The following is a 16,020-nucleotide window of genomic DNA, read 5'->3' as shown; positions in this document are numbered from 1 at the left end:
AGAGAGGCTGCCACACGAGCATCACTCGGGCCTCCAACAGCCAGGTAAGGAGGAAGCCCAGACTTAAGCAGGGGACCCAACGGGAGCTTTAGCCAGAAAATTCTCCAGGCGAGTAGGTTAAGGTGCAGTCAAGCGTCGGGGAAGAGTTGGTTCAAGTGTGTACATCACTGTGCCTTCACGCCCTCTTTCCGAATTCACCTCCCAAGAAGACACCGACCCCTCCGTTCTGCCCCCAATTGTCCACCAGCCAACTCTCGATGACCTCTAGTCACAGAATCTGCATTATCCCATGGCCACAGCCTCCCTCGCTTCCCAAGCAACTTTTAAATAGAGCTACTTATAAGGGAGAGCCTCGCATACTCTGCATTTCTCTCCCTCTCCCCACCTCGGGTCACCCTTTCAAGACTGAGCAGAAGCTGCTGACAGGCAGAAAAGACCAGGAGGAGCCAAGAGTCCTGACAATCCACGTGCTGGACAGTCTGGAGTTGGCTGCGACAATAGGGCAGACGTCTACACCCTTCCAGGGGCTCTGCCTGTTAGTGGGGGCTTCAGGAAATCAGATGGGGCGAGGCAAGCGGCCCGCATGGCATTAGGAGAGGGGAGGGGTGTAGCTCAGCGGCGCCTCCACACTGCTTCTGGAGACGCACGTGTGTCCACTCACGTGCGTATCACAAACACAGTGTGCTGTGTGACGTCAGCCCGAACCCACCACCCTCGCGTGACTTTCTGCTGAGCATATCTCTTGGCATATCTGTTACAGGACACATCTGGGTACATGTATTTTTTTCTGGGTAAATTTTTGAACAGCTAACCTTAGACATCATCTTCTTGAGTCAACTCTGGATCCAATAACTATCCCTAGGACCCCCTCCAAATATGTTACGGCCCGCATCTGCTACCCCCTGGCCCTGGTTAGCGAGCTGGCGGTTAGGCGGGGCTGGGAGCTGGCTTCCTCACTCGGTACTCTCTGAGCAGGCCCTGGACCGTGTCGGAGTAGACGCGGTTCCACTGAAGGCTGATGGCCGTGCTGTTCAGCACTCGGATTTTAACGTCGGTGGGCGCAGCCCTGGGATCTGCAACGTGTTGGGACAGAGAGCTGGTTATGCCGGCAGGGCCGCCGCCTGGACTCTAGGCCTCCCCTCAGACTTGCTTTCTGCTGATCTGGACAGCAGCCTACTCTGGACACTGGGTACTCCCTGAGGGCAGGGCTTGCCGCCTCTATCAGACTGTGTTTGGAGGAGTCGGGCAAGGCTCAGGACAAAAGGGGGCAGTCCAGATGGGAGGGATCTGCCAAGAGGTTTGGGGACAACTATTTGCTACCTTTGTGTGCCAGGCATTCTCCAATTGCCCCTCCATCCCTTCTCCACCCTTCCCCACCCTGCTCCATGCCCCAGAGGCTGCCCTCTCTGGACTGCGTCAGCTCAGTTCCCTTGTTCTCAGGCTTCTGGATGGGCTTGCCCAATGGGAGGCACCATAAAGGAGACGCCAGGGCAGGAGGAGAGGGAGGGAGGGCATCTATTCCCCTGGCTGCCTCTTGACAGGGCTGCAGGCTGACAGCGTGGCACTCTCTTACCTAGGCCACGGCTCCTGTGGGTAGGCCTCGCTGGCCGTGGAGACTCACCGTCTCCTGCCCATTCAAGGCTCAGAGCGGTATCATGGAGTCCTGCCGTGGCTACCCCTCCAGGTGGTTCACCACACCTTGCTGTTTCCCCTCTAGCCCTGTCCTTACATTAGAAATAGTCCCCTGTGAGTGACATCCGTTTCCTGCCAAGACCCTGCAGGGAACATTACCCACAGACTGAAGATGCCCTAACCTCGTTCAGGAAGGGGATCTGATCCTGTGACCACCTGGAGAGGGAGGGTTACTCTCTCCTCCATAACTGATTCTCAGCCCCCTTTTTCTCCACTCTGCTGCAAAAGCCGTTCTGCCCCATCCCCTCTAACTCATCGGAGCACAGGCTGCGGGGGCAGACGGATGCAGTGGAAGTGGCGTGCCCATGAAGTCTGTGACTAGACGCTGCCCATCCCACACTTACCGTCCAGTCCCCACAGGTCTCCTGTCCGGAAGTGTCTGCCACCATGAAGATGCGGGGTGGGATGGACAGAGGGGCTGCTGATCCCCTCTGCTTATCTCCTGAGTGGGTCCAATCCATAATCACCTCCAGGAATATGGGACACAGGGCCCAACCACCGCTGCTCACCATCACGGTTATGACCATCACCGGCCCCACTGCTGACCCCAGCACTGCCCCTTTGGCCCCACCCTCCCTTCCTCCTGGTCAGCCCAGCCACTAATGATCTCTTCTTAGATCAGACCAGACCCACCCGGGGATGCAGCTCCCTGACCATGAGGGCCCCCACTGACCCTCCTCCTTTGCTCAGCAGCCTGCTACGTTGATGTGCTGGGGACAGAGAGGCCACCAGGCACATACTTTCACAGACATGGCCAGAATCTTGTTGATTTGCCCGGTGCCAGCCTCCAAAGAACTGCTCTTTTTATGCTCAATTTGAAGGGCTAAGAGCAACCCTGGGAATACTGGCAGGTGCTGGTCTGGATCCTTCCTGTCTGGGGCTCTGCAGACCGTCTCCATCCATCAAGGCTTCCCCTGGGGAGCCCAGGGAGGAGTCGGCCTGTGGCCCCATTTCCTGTGGAGGAGTCTAATTATGGCTCTTTGGGATGGACAGTCCTGGAGTCTGCTGGTGCTAGCCAGGCTTGGCCATGGGGGAGATCAGAAGGCCTGGGTTCTATTTTCAAGCCTGATATTTATTATTGTAATATTGGCAAAGGTTTTCCCCCGCAGGGGCTCGGTGTGACATCCATAAAATGAGCATATCGGGCCAGGTGATGACGTTCGGTAATTCTTACTAGTGTGCAGACGATAACACGTCCGCTCCTGACACTACCAGGGGCCCGTCTGCTTCAGGTGCTGTAGGGGATTTCTCTTTCCTGGGAAGTGCTGTCCTCCCAGGATGGTCTTGGAAGTCCCAGAACCCACCCTGAGATTCCTGGTCTTTGAGGGTGGCCTTGTGGAGCCCAGCTGACAGGGTCCCACGTCGGGGACGGGGGAGGGTACTCACAATCTTCTCCGGAGTAACCGATGACCGTGTCTGGCTCAGGGCCCTTCCCAAAGTCATTTTCGGCCTGGACTCGGATCTCGTAGGGCACATAGACAGGGGTCTGACCCACCACGTAGCGGGAGCCCCACACTGTGACGTTGTTCCAGCTCTCTCGAGTCTCTCTCCGCCGCCACTTCACGATGTAGCGCAGGTTGGGGCCAAAGGCGGAGGTGGCATTCATGGGCTGAGCAGGAAGACATGGACGGCAGGGTGGGGGGGTGCAGGCGAGGAGCCTGACCCCCCTACAGTTTGCACTCTCTTTCTGTGCCTGGCACCCCTCCTCGATCTGCCCAACAATGGCCAGCCCCTTGCAGAGTTGGGAGGACAACTCTGAGTCGTACCTCACTGAGTCCCCCAAAAGGCCAGAATCCTGTGAATTCAGCAGCATGTAAGTTTTCTGGGACAAAGGCTTCACCTAGGACCTAGTCACTCTGACTCCCAGGGCTACCCACATCTGCAAGTGTGCAGGGAGCAAAAGCTCTCCTTCCAACAAGACTCCTGCCTACGACTGAGCAACAAGAAGACAAGAGATGCACAATAATACAACATTCTCCAAGTTGCAAAGGGATGAGTTTTGGTTTAGCCATGGCATGCCTCCTGTCAATGAACTTGAAATTCCAGAACTCATCTCAGTCCTATCAAATCCATGCATGTCTGTCTTGTCCTTCATAAGAGGTCAGAGCTAAGAGTGGCTGTCACTCTGTTCTTTGTTCCCTAGGGGCCTGCTCCAAGAAGCAGTCCCCTGGGAGCCTGCAGTACAGAGCTGCAGACCAAGAACCAAGCCTTGCAAGGTCCCAAAGATGAGTTCCAGTGTCTTGAACCCAGACTCAGCCCAGTTGCCAAGGCTGTGAGACCAGGCCCTCGCAAGACGGTGATGGTCATGATTCCAAAAACCAGATCTCCAGGCTTCCGTTGCTCATGGCAACAATGCAGAAAGGTGAATATTTCAGAGGGAGAATGTGCATCTTAGACTTGGAAGTGGTTTGAAAAAGTCATTTTGAGGCCACACACCCCAGTTTTGGTTTGGAAAATGTAGTCAGTGAGCAAAGGAGAAGATGAGATTCTTCCAATCCTGGCCTAAAGAGAGCCTTTTGAGTCATATAGTCCGTTCCTGGACTCAGAGAAGGTCTCTGCTGGAAAATGCCTCCGATGCTGGTCTCTCCCCGCCCCCAACACTCTCCAGTGAAAGGACCCCAGGTCACACGAAAGTTAGGTACTAGTGTTTAGGCGAAATCTCTCCTAGAGTCTCGCCGGAATCCCGCCCCCTTTAAAGAAGTCCCTTCTACCTTGCTGGTACTCTCTGAGTTTGCCGCGGCTGGCAGTCTATGTCCCTCGGTCCCCTCTGCTCCTGTCTCCTGCCTCAAATCTCTCTCTTAGAGGTGCTCCTGTTTGGTTCTGGGTGCCCAACTCTGAGAAAAGTGGCCACCAAGCCAGCCAGGTAGTCTGAGCCACCCTGTGGCCTTGGGGTCTGAAGGGTGAAAGGGTGAGGGCTCCCAGGCACACCTGCCAGGTGAGCAGGCCCATCAAGGGGGGGGGCTGGGAGGGACTCTTACCGTCCACGTGATCTCCATGTTGTTTTTTCTGGTCCCCTCTCCCTTCACATCAGCGGGATTAGACTCAGGGGCTGGAACCCAAATGGATGCAAAGTTCAAGTCCAATTTGTGCCTTTCCAGGGCACAGTAAGCAATCTCTCTCCCTCCCGCCTGACTGGTCCCTTCTACACTCCATCTTTTCTCAGCATCTCCCTGCATACTCTGTCCCACAGGCAACTGAACTCTCTGTGCCTTTTTCTCATGCGTATGATGTGCCTTCCCAGCTAAGATGTAAACCCTCAAAGCAGGGCTAATTTCTTTTGAATTTTAATCCCTTACTAGACAGCATTTATCATAAGGCTGTCCGTACTTTAGATGATCAATACAGCCAACTCAGTGTGCGTTATCCCCTTCGTGGATTATCCACTAAATATGTTTAATACTAGACTGGTGTATCCGTGGCCTTTAACATTTTTAGGGAGCATCACCACCCTCAATGAGCTGGCATGATTTCAGAAATCTAAACACTAACCAAGTGTGTTAGGAGAAGAAATCTGATATAACACCAGATTATATATTTCTACTGCAAATCTTTGCCATGCCTCTTCCCTTTGAAGCAGATCATTAAGAATTATTAACAATGTTAGTAATAATAAAAATGACAGTCAACATTTATGGTGCACTTACTATATGCCAGGCATTACGGTAAGTACCTGAACTGCCTTTTCAAACGCCATCCTCACAACAGCCCACGATGGAGGTGGTGTTAGCATTCTCTGTTTCACAGGTGAGGAAGCCGACCCTTGGAGAGGTTACGTCACTTGCCCCAATTCGTGCGTCTGGGGACTGGCACTCGGTCCTAACACCTTCTGCTAGCCTCCGAGTACTCACGTGCTCCGCTGGTTCGGTAGCGCTCAGATGGGAGGCTGGGGTGGCTGCTGCCGACCTCGTTGATGGCAATGACCCGGAACTGGTAGTTGACATATGGGGACAGCTGGAGGACAGCTGAGTTGACACTGCCTGGGAACTTGGAATGGTCATGCCAGACCCCTGGCTGGAACTGGTCCTCTTCAAACTGGACGACATAGTCTGAATGGGCGAGACTGAGCTGTTGTAGGAGCTGAGTTGGCAGAGTTCTTTCTAAGAGCACTTCCTTGTGGTTTCCACTAGTCTTTCTAATCTCCCTTAGGTAAACAAAGGCACAGGAAGAACCCCGCCCAAAACACTAAAAGGAAGCGGAGGCCTCCAAGCCGGCTGTGAATAGCCTAGGGCAACGTGCAGTGAGGAAGAAGTGGGTCCAGCAGCCAGGGCAAGGCCTCTGGCTTCCAGGCTGCTACCATCCCTCTCCTCTGAATTGGAGCCCAGGGCCCCTGGCTGACCTGTGATGGGGCTATTGTTGTCATCCCCTGGGATCCAGGTGAGCCTCACACTCCTCTCAGCCAGGTCAGTGAGCTCCAGGTCCCGGGGTCTGTCTGGCCGTCCTGGCAGCAGAGGGAGAAGACACCACACAGGACTCGTGAGTCAGAGCAGGCCCACTCTGGTGCCGGCCCCAGCCCCGGACACTGTCCTATGGACAGGTGCCTGACGGGCTGAGGTCACCACCCAGCCTGCCTGGCGGGTCAGGGCAGGGACCACCCCCTTCCCTCAGGGGGCTGAGAAAGAACAAAGAGGAGACCTCAAATTCCAGCCTCCCCAGAGTACAGAAGAATGTAGGCCCCAGAGAGAAGTGGGCCAGCGCACCCCACTTCTGTGGGGATTCTCAGGGTGCATGCATTTGGGAAATGCTGCCCTTTTCATTAGACCCATGTTTAAGCCAGTGAGGAGGTGTGGGATTGCCTCATTTTGTCATAATTATCTTCTACTCTGTGTCCCAAGGCTCTGGCGGGACGGGCAGGAGCCAGGAGGGTGTGTGGCGTGCTGAGGAGGCAGCCCGGTTAGAGAGGTGGGAGGTCCACAGACAGAGGCCTGGGCCAGGGAGGCGAGGGGGGCTAGTCTAGGAGTTTCAGTGATGGACGCAGGACAGAGAGCCCGGCAGGCGTCCAGAGGGCAGGGGCGGCACATTTTGGGGGCTCCAGTCTCACTGAACTCCCTTAGTGGGGGTGAGCGCCATCCTGGCCTGGGGATAAAGCTATCCAGCCACTGACTGGGGCAGGCGGGGTGGGCCATGACTTTTCCCCATCCTGGTTCCTTGAACCAGCTATCTCCACATTGTGGACAGTTACTGGAAGGATCTGGAAGGTGAGTCACATGAGCCCACATTTGTGCGTGTGCACACGTGTGTAGATTGTAAATGGGTGTACAGTAGCAGATGTGGAGAGGCTGCAAAAAAGAGGGGCTTATGGATAATTCAAAGTGGGCCTTCCTGACGGGACCTTACAGAATTCTGAGACCAGGCTGGTGGAAGAGAGCAGGCGCCCCAAGGTGGGGAGCAGGGCTGTGACAGGCCCAGGGAGGGCGCATGGGACCGATGGCAGGGGGTGGGAGCATGACCCGCCTGCCTGCACACAGCACACCCTGTCCTGCATGCCCCCCCGCCCAACGCTGGAGAGGCCGGCGAGGGCTCGTGATTAGTACGCGTTACCTTTGGGCAGGGCAGCCAGACGGTTAGTTGGAGTGGCCTGATCAGCTGCAAAGGTAAGATGGGTTATCCAGGTTAGCAGGTTATCTGATGGGTTATCCAGGTTAGCAGTTTATCTGGGGCTAAAGGTGTTCTAGAAGGGTGGGAACAGGCAGCCGAGATGCAATAGCTGCCCCTGGGCTGAGGTGTTCCAGGCACAGCTTCGTCCTCCTTCCACGGAGACCCTCACCCTCAGGGAGGCCTCCTGTGGTCCCCGTGGCTGGGGCAGAACCTCTCTCTCCTTCCCATCCTGGGCCCACCACTCCCGCAACTGCTCCTCCGCTGCAGAGGAGACAAGGGTGCACCCACAGGAATGGCAGGAGGTGCCCAGGGAGAGGACAAGGGCGTGCCCACAGGAATGGCAGCAGGTGTCCAGGGAGAGGACAGATGAGGAGTGCTAACGGGATTTACTTCAGTGGGCATGAGAGGCTGCCTTCCCCTGGGGCTTGGGACGGCTGGGTATTCACAGTCCGGCCTGGACAAGATGGGATGGTCTTGCTAAGTGCGTGGCTCTCCGTGAAATCCCCTCAAGAAACGGGGGCAGGGCGGGAAGGCATGTAAGGACAGCAGACGGTGTTGGAAGGACAAACACGAAATTCAGTCTTGCTTCAAGAACGGGTCATTTTAATTGACGTGGTGGTTTAGAGTTAGCGGTAAAATTGGTAAAATGATCTCAACAGGAACCCCATCCACTTCCCTCTCTGTCAGGCCCCCGTCAGCTGAGGACTGGGGGCTGACGATCACACTCAGGAGCTAGGCCGGCCGGCACAGCTTGCTGTGAAGGGAGCAGCTTCCTAAGCCCTAAATCAACAGGCAGCAGAGCACCACGTGGGGCCGGCCCGCTGACCACGGATGCTGCGCTCAGAACCGTCAGGGTTTCTCTGGCGGCGGGAAGGGGTGGGGACAGGAGGGGAGGTCAGTGCCAGCATGGGCAGCAGCAGTTACCTAGCACGGTGAGGTAGGCCTTGGCCAGGTCTTGGTCCAGCTCAGTGCTGGCGACGCAGGTGTAACTGCCCTGGTCCCGCTCCGCCACACCAAAGATGGTCAGGGAGTCATCTTCCTTCTTCATCCTGCAAAGGGACCAGGAGTGGTCGGAGGAGGCGGGTGGAGGCACAGCAAAGGGAGAGGCGGGGGGGGGGGGCTGGGGGGGCCGCTGCTTTCTCCCTGGAGGGGGATGGCCAACTGGAAGGGAGAGGACAGCGTCACGGGCTGGGCTGGGCAGCCACAGCTGCTCCTAGGGGACGTGAGGCTCCATTTCAATGCGTTGAGAGGCAGGGTCCTCACAGTCATGTAGGTGCTGGATGGAGGGAGAAAGAAAGTGGGTGGAGCCCAAGTGGCCCTGACCAGGCTGTCCTCCAGTTCCACGCTGGGTCTGTTCTGTGGCTTTCTTGTGCTGTGCTCCCTCTGAAATTAGGGCCCAGTTAGGCACCCTCGCCAAAAGGCAGATTGGTGCCCCTTCTTTTCCAGGACTTCCAGCTCTGTCTTCAGCCCAGACAGGTCTCTGCACCCAGGCTCAGGCCAGGTGCCGGCTCCTCTGAACTGTCCCACACACGGAGGGGGGCACCAAAGAGCAGGGCAGGCTGTGAGCACCAACAGAGGGCTGGGGTGCCTGCAGCTGACTGCAGGGCACACCCCTGCCAAAAACCAGGTGATGGCTGGACAGAAGCTGCCCCCAGATGGAAGAGGGTACAGCAAAGAGCCCTGTTGGGGGAGGCAGGATCAGCCCTCTCAACCCCGAGTGCACACTAGAAACACCTGTGGGGATTCTGAAACGCTATCAGCGCCTGGGCCCTCCCCCCCATGACAATTAAATTTCAGTCTGGGATTTAGTTGAGAGAAGGGGCAGGCGTGGGTCAAATAAAAGCATCCCTGAGGGCAGTCAGGGCTGAGAACCACGCCGACCACAGGGTCATTGTGGGCTCGGGCCAACCCTGCCCTCTGCCGGACAACAGGGGCACTGCAAGCAGGGCTGAGAGGATGGAGCGGAGTCCTGGCCGTGATGCCAAAGAGGAGGAAGGGAGGGGTCAAAAGAAAGGGAGAAGGAAGAGAGGAGGAGGGAGGGGAGAGCAGGAGAGCAGTGGAGAGAGAAAGGAGTGGGAAAGAGAGGAGAGAGAAGCGGAGAGACGACGGGAGAGAGGGAGAAAGCCGGGGTGGGGGAGGCACAAAGGCTGAGACGCCCTGTTCAGCAGCTCCTCTGTGACACACATGCACAGGTTCTCCGTCCCTGGCTTCTTTAATGTGTCACCAAGGGCAAGGGAGAGAGCATGCCCGCAAACTAGCAGCAGGCAGAGGAGGAGCAGAAACCTGTTCCCGATGTAGAGCGGCTCGTCATCCTTCAGCCAGGACACTGTGAGCTTCAGGGAGGGGTCGTGCTTCACCCGGCACTCCAGCTGCACCGTGGTGCCCCTCTTGGCAACCTGGTCCTCAGGCATCCGAAAGATCCTGGTGGGGTCTGTGGAGAGGCCCCAGGAGCTCATCACCAACACGTTCTCTCCCCACCACCCCCGTGTGGCCACACAGTGTGATATATGCATGACCTCAAGCTTGGACCGGCCATGGAAGGCAGCAGAAAGAGCATTCAGCTGTATGAGCTCAGGGAGGCCTGCTGTGGGCAATCTCAGGGTAAACAGTCCCCAAGCCTGCCTGTCTGGCTCAGGAACGTACGGTGCAATTTCTGGGCGGCAGGGCATTTGTGTGGGCAGCAGGTATGCCTTCCTAATTCCATCTGGACCGGGCTGATAATAAAATGACCCGGTGTTCCCAGCACCTGGGGCAGCTGGAAGTTCTGGGAGGTCGCCCTGCCCCACAGGGAGGGATTAAGCATGAGGTGTGGTGCATTTTCAAAGTGACCATCACCATGGACGACCATGAGGAGATGGCTTCCCTGGCTCGCCCTGTCCTCCAGGAATCTCTCCTTTACCTTTGACTTCCAGGCGGACCTGGTTTTCTGCCTTGCCCAGGATGTTAGTGGCAACGCAGGTGTAGATGCCTTGGTCCTCTTTGTGGATCATCTTGATTTCCAGACTGCCATTCTCATAGACATGGTAGTTGCCTCCATCCAGGTTGCTTCCTTGTCCATTCTTAAACCTCACAACAGAGCAGCAGAACACACAGCATCCTGAGAAAGGACCGGCCCAAGGGAGCAGGGCAGCAACCACTTGAGCGACCGTGAGGACACAGGAAGGAGGCCCATGCTAGGAGTCTGGAGCCCTGAGCCTTGGAGGGTCTGCTCCAACAACTGGGTGGCCCTGCAAGTCTCTGCCCCTCTCTGGGCCTCAGTTTCCTTCTTTGCACAATAAAGGGGTTGACCCAGATGACCTGCCAACTTCCTCCCAGCTTCGACCCTTTAAGGTTCCCACATCTTGCTGAATACCTATTATGGGCCAGATGGGAACGAGCAAGGTGAGACAGAGGACCCCTGTGGGGGAGGCCTGGTCTCTTGGAACATACCAACGGAGCGTGGGAATGGGGGACCCAAAGAATGGGCAGTCCAGCCGCGTCCGGTTGTACAGGATCACCCTAATAAGCTGGTTCCGCGGTGACAGCATCCGAGGTGGCACGTCTGCAATTCCCAGAGAACTCGTCTTGGGTGAGGAGTCTGACTCTTCCATATCTTCCCCTTTGCTCTTATCTCTATGAGCCTTCTCCCTACAGTAACTTTCCAAGGCCACCTTGCCCTGCGGACCTCCCTCCTTTTAGAAGCTTCTAAAGATGAGGTGAGGAAGGAGACAGCTTATCCACTGGCCCTCAATCTACCCTACATCCAATCTAGCTTTTGCAAAGGGTTTCCCCGAATTATGCAGCGGCTTCTGCACCTGCCCCTCCACAGCCTCCACATCTACTAGCTGCCCCTGCCCGTCCGCCCTCTCTCTGCTCTGGGAGTGCCACAAACACACTCAGAACCATTCCCCGCTGAGACCCTCTGGGAACCCAGGGAGCATCAACATGGACACACCAAGGAGATGAGACTGGTCCACTCTCTCTCTCATCAGGGAAGGTGAAGACCAAGACTGACTTCTAGCAGGGGATTAACTCTGGATTTTAAGTCCTCCATCCGCCCTGTAAATCTCATTTCGGTCTCCATGCTTCTCCCAGCCTGCTGCTCTTCCCTCCCAGCCAGCCTGGCTGATGTCAGGAGAAGAGAGTGTGGCTGTGATGGAGCAGGCCTGGGAGGCCCCGGGCAGGTGGGTGGGGGTGCTCACCCAGCACGCTGACGAAGGCGTTGGCCAGCAGGTAGCCGTGCTCGTTGGACGTGTTGCACTGGTACACGGCCCTGCTGCTGATCTGCGTGTCCCGGAAGATGATGGTGTCCCCGGCCACCTCTCGGTTTGGGTTGGGTGGTGCCGCTGCAGACAGGAAAGATGCTTCTCGTGAGAAATGGGGGAGGGCAGGATGAAGGGCACCGTGGGGGACTGGGTAGCTGGACTTGGGGGCTGTGGAAGCAGCAGCACCGGGCGGCTCCCAGAAGACTCAGCTTCTGGCTCCTCCATCACCTCGCTCTGTGACCTCGGCCGACCACTGAACGTCCTAGAGGTCATTTCTCAATGTGTCCGACAGGGATATGACTCCCTGCTCTACCTATAAGGTAACCGGGCGGGTGTGGCTGACAGTATGAGCTGTGGAGACAGAAAGGGGTTTGAATTCTAACCGCATCACCCGGCAGCGTTATTCAATCCGCCTCAGCTTCAGTTTCCTTGTCTGCAGAATAAGGATAACACGGCACCTTGTGGGGTTTTAATGGGGATGACCTGAGATTTCACATATGTATAAAGTCATTAGCAGGGGGCCTGGCACAAGCCAATTATTATTCGTTATTATTTTAACCCAACGTGCATGTACTTATATGTGTTTTGAAAGGGACAAAGCAACATACAACTGGATGGGAGCCACCACCTTCCCACCCTCTGGGAAGAGCATTCTTCAACAGTCACAGAGTGGAACCCACAACCATAAGCCAATGCCTCCTGAAAACTAAATGAGTCCTTGCATTTGCCGAAGCCACTGATCATCCCAAGAAATGGACCCTAAACCGAGAGAACATTTCTTCCTGGTTCTCCCAGTACCTCTGGCTTGGAATGCAGACAGCAGAGGCTGGGGACCTTGTCCTGTTCACACGTCAATCTGGGACTCAGGGCAAGTCAGTGAATCTTTCTGGGCCTCATTTCCTTCATCTGTCAAACGGGGAGAATTACTCCCATCTTTCCCCTACTCTGAGGAAGGTTAACAGAGTGATAATGAGCTGTACAAATGAAAGTTTCTGGAATTGTAAGGAATTGCCACTTTCCCATCTTTCACCTCTAGCAGGTGATCTCCTGTAAGGTTTCTGTACTGGGCCAGAGGACTTGGCTTGCAAGTCCATGAACCCGTCCTGGATCACTCAGACCCATAGGGGCAGCTGGCAGAGGAGGACCCAGGGTCTGGCCCCACGGGTGCCACTCATAGACAGCAAGTCTGAGCCCAGAACTGGGGAATCAGCAGGAGGTGAGAGAAGACAAGGTCAGCAGATCCTTATCATCTGTCTCTGAGTCTGCACTCAGCAAAAGGCACCAGGAAGGCAGCGCCCGCAGCTTCATGCCTCCCTGCCCGGCACTTCTCATGAACGCAACTTTCCTTCCAGTCAGTCCCAGAAAGTGACGGGTGACCTTTCCAGGACCAAGGCTCGGTTGTGAGCCTGGGGCTCTGACCTCGTTTAAGGTGCTATGAGGTTCACTGCCTTTGTGTGCCTTGTCCTCCAAGTGCTGTCAGACAGGGAAAAACACAGAGGGCACGCACCGTCTGTGTCTCCGCTAGTGTCCGGGAAAAGGGTATTTACTTGGGGCAACTATGTGCTCAGCACACAGCAGCCCACAACTTCACCACGGACCAGCTACGTGACCTCAGGCAATTCACGGCACTGCAGAAACCATGCTTCCGCATCCTCCACATTTCAGGTCAAAGAGAGAACGGGGCGCAGCACCCGGCGCTGTGCTGGGCACACAGTGCGCGTCTCAGAAGGCGCATTCCCATGCTCTCCTCCCCCCGTCCCTGCGCCCCCGTGGCTCGACAGTTTCGCTCTGAGTTCTCATCATCTGTTTTTTTGCCCCGTTTGGTTGATATCACTGTTGGCATTTCCTCTGACCTCTTACAGAAGTAACAACAGGACATTTAAAAAGTAAATGCAACAGGAGAGAATATGATGTGAAGACTTGACCAAGCCCTCCGGCTGGAAGGTCCCTGGAGTCACCTACTCCAGCCATCTGGGCAGGACAAAATCTCGCCAAAGTCTGTGCATACTCAGTACCCGCACCGGTGCATCTCTGCTCTCAAGGGGAAGTTCTTCCTCATATCTGACCATTATCTTTCGTATCATCATGGAACCCTGCCTCTTATTTTGCCCTCAGCAGACAGCAGGCCCTGGGCAACCAACAGCAGTGGGTTACTGAGCTCCCTGCCCCTTCTAAGCCCCAGCAGCACTCAGAGCCCCAACTCAGGAGAGGAGGCTGCCATCCCTAGACCTTTACCTGGGCTCTGTAGTTGTTAAGGGCAGAAAGCAGAGATTTAGGGAAAACCCTCAAGAGCAGAAATCCCCTAAATATGGGAACATGACCACAGGCCTCCTGTTCTCTCACAGAAGAGGCAGGGTTCCTGCCTCCTGAGATGTCCAAGAGGTGGGCTGCTCCAGAAGCAGCAGCCAAGGAACACTTGTTAGCTTTGCCTCTGGTACAACCAGGCTGGCCCGCAGGGAGTGGGGTCTGGAGCCTTCGACAGGAGAGAGAGCAGGGTCAGGTGGGACAGTGGTTTGTTACTCACATTGCAAAGGTTCCCCATTCACCATCCACTGGATGGTGGGCTTGGGGTTCCCACTGGCTCGACACACCAGTCTCCCGTCCTCGCCAGGAGCCAGGATAAGGTTCTTGGGTTCATCCAGCCAGTAGGGAGCAGCTGGAAGACAAGGACAGCAAAGGCTGGGAGTTAGATGGCACAGGGCAGGCAGAAGAAACCAGATGGGCTCCCTCTAGGAAGACAGGAGCCCCTGTGTGCCAGCCCCAGCCCTCACCACCTGCCCAGGGCTCATCCTCATGGGATGATTCGGTCCAGCCTGCCTTGGGCCAGCTTGGCATCTCAGATGCTGACCAGTCTATTTTGAGTTCACAGAACAATAGTTCTTTTTTTTTTCTTCTCCCCAAAGACCCCCAGTACATAGCTGTATATTCTAGTTGTGAGGGCCTCTGGTTGTGCTATGTGGGACACCGCCTCAGCATGGCCTGATGAGCGGTGCCATGTCCACGCCCAGGATCTGAACCGGCAAAACCCTGGACTGCCGAAGCGGAGCATGTAGATTAACCACTCGGCCACGGGGCTGGCCCCAGAACAATAGTTCTAAACTCGGGCTGCTCATTAGAGTCCCTTGAAGAGCTTTTAACAGACACGGACGGTAGGGCCTGTCTTAGACCCACTAAGTCAGAATCCTCGGGGGGCTGGGCAGCGAATGCTTTTAGAGCTCCACAGGGGTTCTTGATGGGCAGCCAAGGGCTCAAGCCAGGGACTGTGGTAAAGTGGGCACAGGGTTGGCCCTCTGGATTTCTGCTGCAAGATCAGCCCCTTCAGGAAAGGCCTCATCTTCATTCTTTTAGGCACTGAGCTTTGGCTGTAGCAGAAGCTCGTAGCTGGCCCCCTCTTCCAACTGTTTGGAAAATTTTGCAAATATGTGGATTTTTCTAAGAAGAAGATCCTTTGGATCAAATTCTCAAAGATCTTGATACCCTAGAAAAGGTTAAGAACCCTTGGTTTGAGTGCAGTGCTGAAACCAAGGTGACAAGGTCAACTGAGTGTGAGCTAAGAAAGTTCTTACACTGTGGTGTCAGACCTCGTGACCCCAACCATCCCCCAGCCCCCAGCTGAGCAGAGGCTGGCGTGCCCACCACGCGCTCTGGGACCAGAGAGGCACGTGTTCTAGTGCTTGCAGTAGCTCGGGGGACCCTCTATGCTTTTTGGGGAGGGAAGGGATTCTTTAAAAAATACTTTGGACCACGATGACTTCCATTTTTAAAAATAACCATGCACAATACACAGACAGCACAGGGCTAAGATGCCACACCGTGAACAGCTGCAAATGAAAGAAACAAAAGGCTCTGGGGGTGATCCAAACAGACCACGGAGAAAATTCACCTGCTGAGGGAGCCCCGAGCACAAAGGAGAGTTGGGTGATGGTCAGGTGGCTCTCCTTCCCTTAATACCTTCCATGCTTATCCACACATGCACACGCTCACACTCACTCCCTTTCCCTCTCTCTCACACATACACTCACACACTCATATCCGGGGGTGGCACCATCCCTGGCAGGTCACTATTGCCACTAACCAGTGTGTTGGAAGTGTCTCCCTTACCCGACCCGCAACTGCCCCCAGAGGGAGGGTGGCCATGGTGTTCGGGGCTGGCAGATCACCATAATGAGAAATACACACCACGTACCCTTTACTCTCACCGAGATCGTGTGCCGGATGCTGCCCATCTTGTTGGAGGCCAGGCAGAAATACTCTCCAGAGTCTTCCTCAGAGACATTGGTGATACGTAGAGCCTTGTTAAAGTTCTCAAACTTGGCCTTGTCAGATGGGAGGTCCCCACCTTTCTTGTACCACGCGATGTCTGGTGTCGGGCTAGGAGAAGGACCAAGCAGGAAACAGGGACTTAGCACTGACCGCAGCCCTGCTTTTCTTATATGGAGCCCAGGACACCCGGGCGTCCTTAAGGTGTACGGGGTCCAGGAAGACATGT

At 55.6% G+C, this 16,020-nt stretch overlaps 1 protein-coding gene across 49 annotated transcripts in view; it reads right to left on the bottom strand.

Moving 5' to 3' along the window:
• The window catches only part of NFASC (neurofascin), a 175,400-nt gene that overhangs the window by 35,792 nt on the left and 123,588 nt on the right, over positions 1–16,020 (bottom strand). For 20 of the 49 annotated variants that reach the window (XM_023640382.2, XM_070266516.1, XM_023640364.2 and 17 more), the window contains 13 exons: positions 15,718–15,902; positions 14,056–14,187; positions 11,469–11,612; positions 10,717–10,828; positions 10,187–10,353; positions 9,571–9,718; positions 8,212–8,336; positions 7,231–7,275; positions 6,029–6,130; positions 5,541–5,738; positions 4,671–4,741; positions 3,079–3,301; positions 958–1,073 (listed from right to left, as the gene is read on the bottom strand). In XM_023640382.2, the coding sequence (XP_023496150.2) occupies positions 958–1,073; positions 3,079–3,301; positions 4,671–4,741; positions 5,541–5,738; positions 6,029–6,130; positions 7,231–7,275; positions 8,212–8,336; positions 9,571–9,718; positions 10,187–10,353; positions 10,717–10,828; positions 11,469–11,612; positions 14,056–14,187; positions 15,718–15,902 (1,768 nt within the window). Of the gene's footprint in view, positions 1–957; positions 1,074–3,078; positions 3,302–4,670; positions 4,742–5,540; positions 5,739–6,028; positions 6,131–7,230; positions 7,276–8,167; positions 8,337–9,570; positions 9,719–10,186; positions 10,354–10,716; positions 10,829–11,468; positions 11,613–14,055; positions 14,188–15,717; positions 15,903–16,020 lie in introns of those variants that run through there. The other 29 variants (XM_070266504.1, XM_014739511.3, XM_070266527.1 and 26 more) reach the window with 4 other exon arrangements.

The sequence above is a fragment of the Equus caballus genome, chromosome 5 (genome assembly GCF_041296265.1).
Source record: "Equus caballus isolate H_3958 breed thoroughbred chromosome 5, TB-T2T, whole genome shotgun sequence".
Taxonomy (NCBI): domain Eukaryota; kingdom Metazoa; phylum Chordata; class Mammalia; order Perissodactyla; family Equidae; genus Equus; species Equus caballus.
This window is presented reverse-complemented; position numbering and strand designations above follow the sequence as displayed.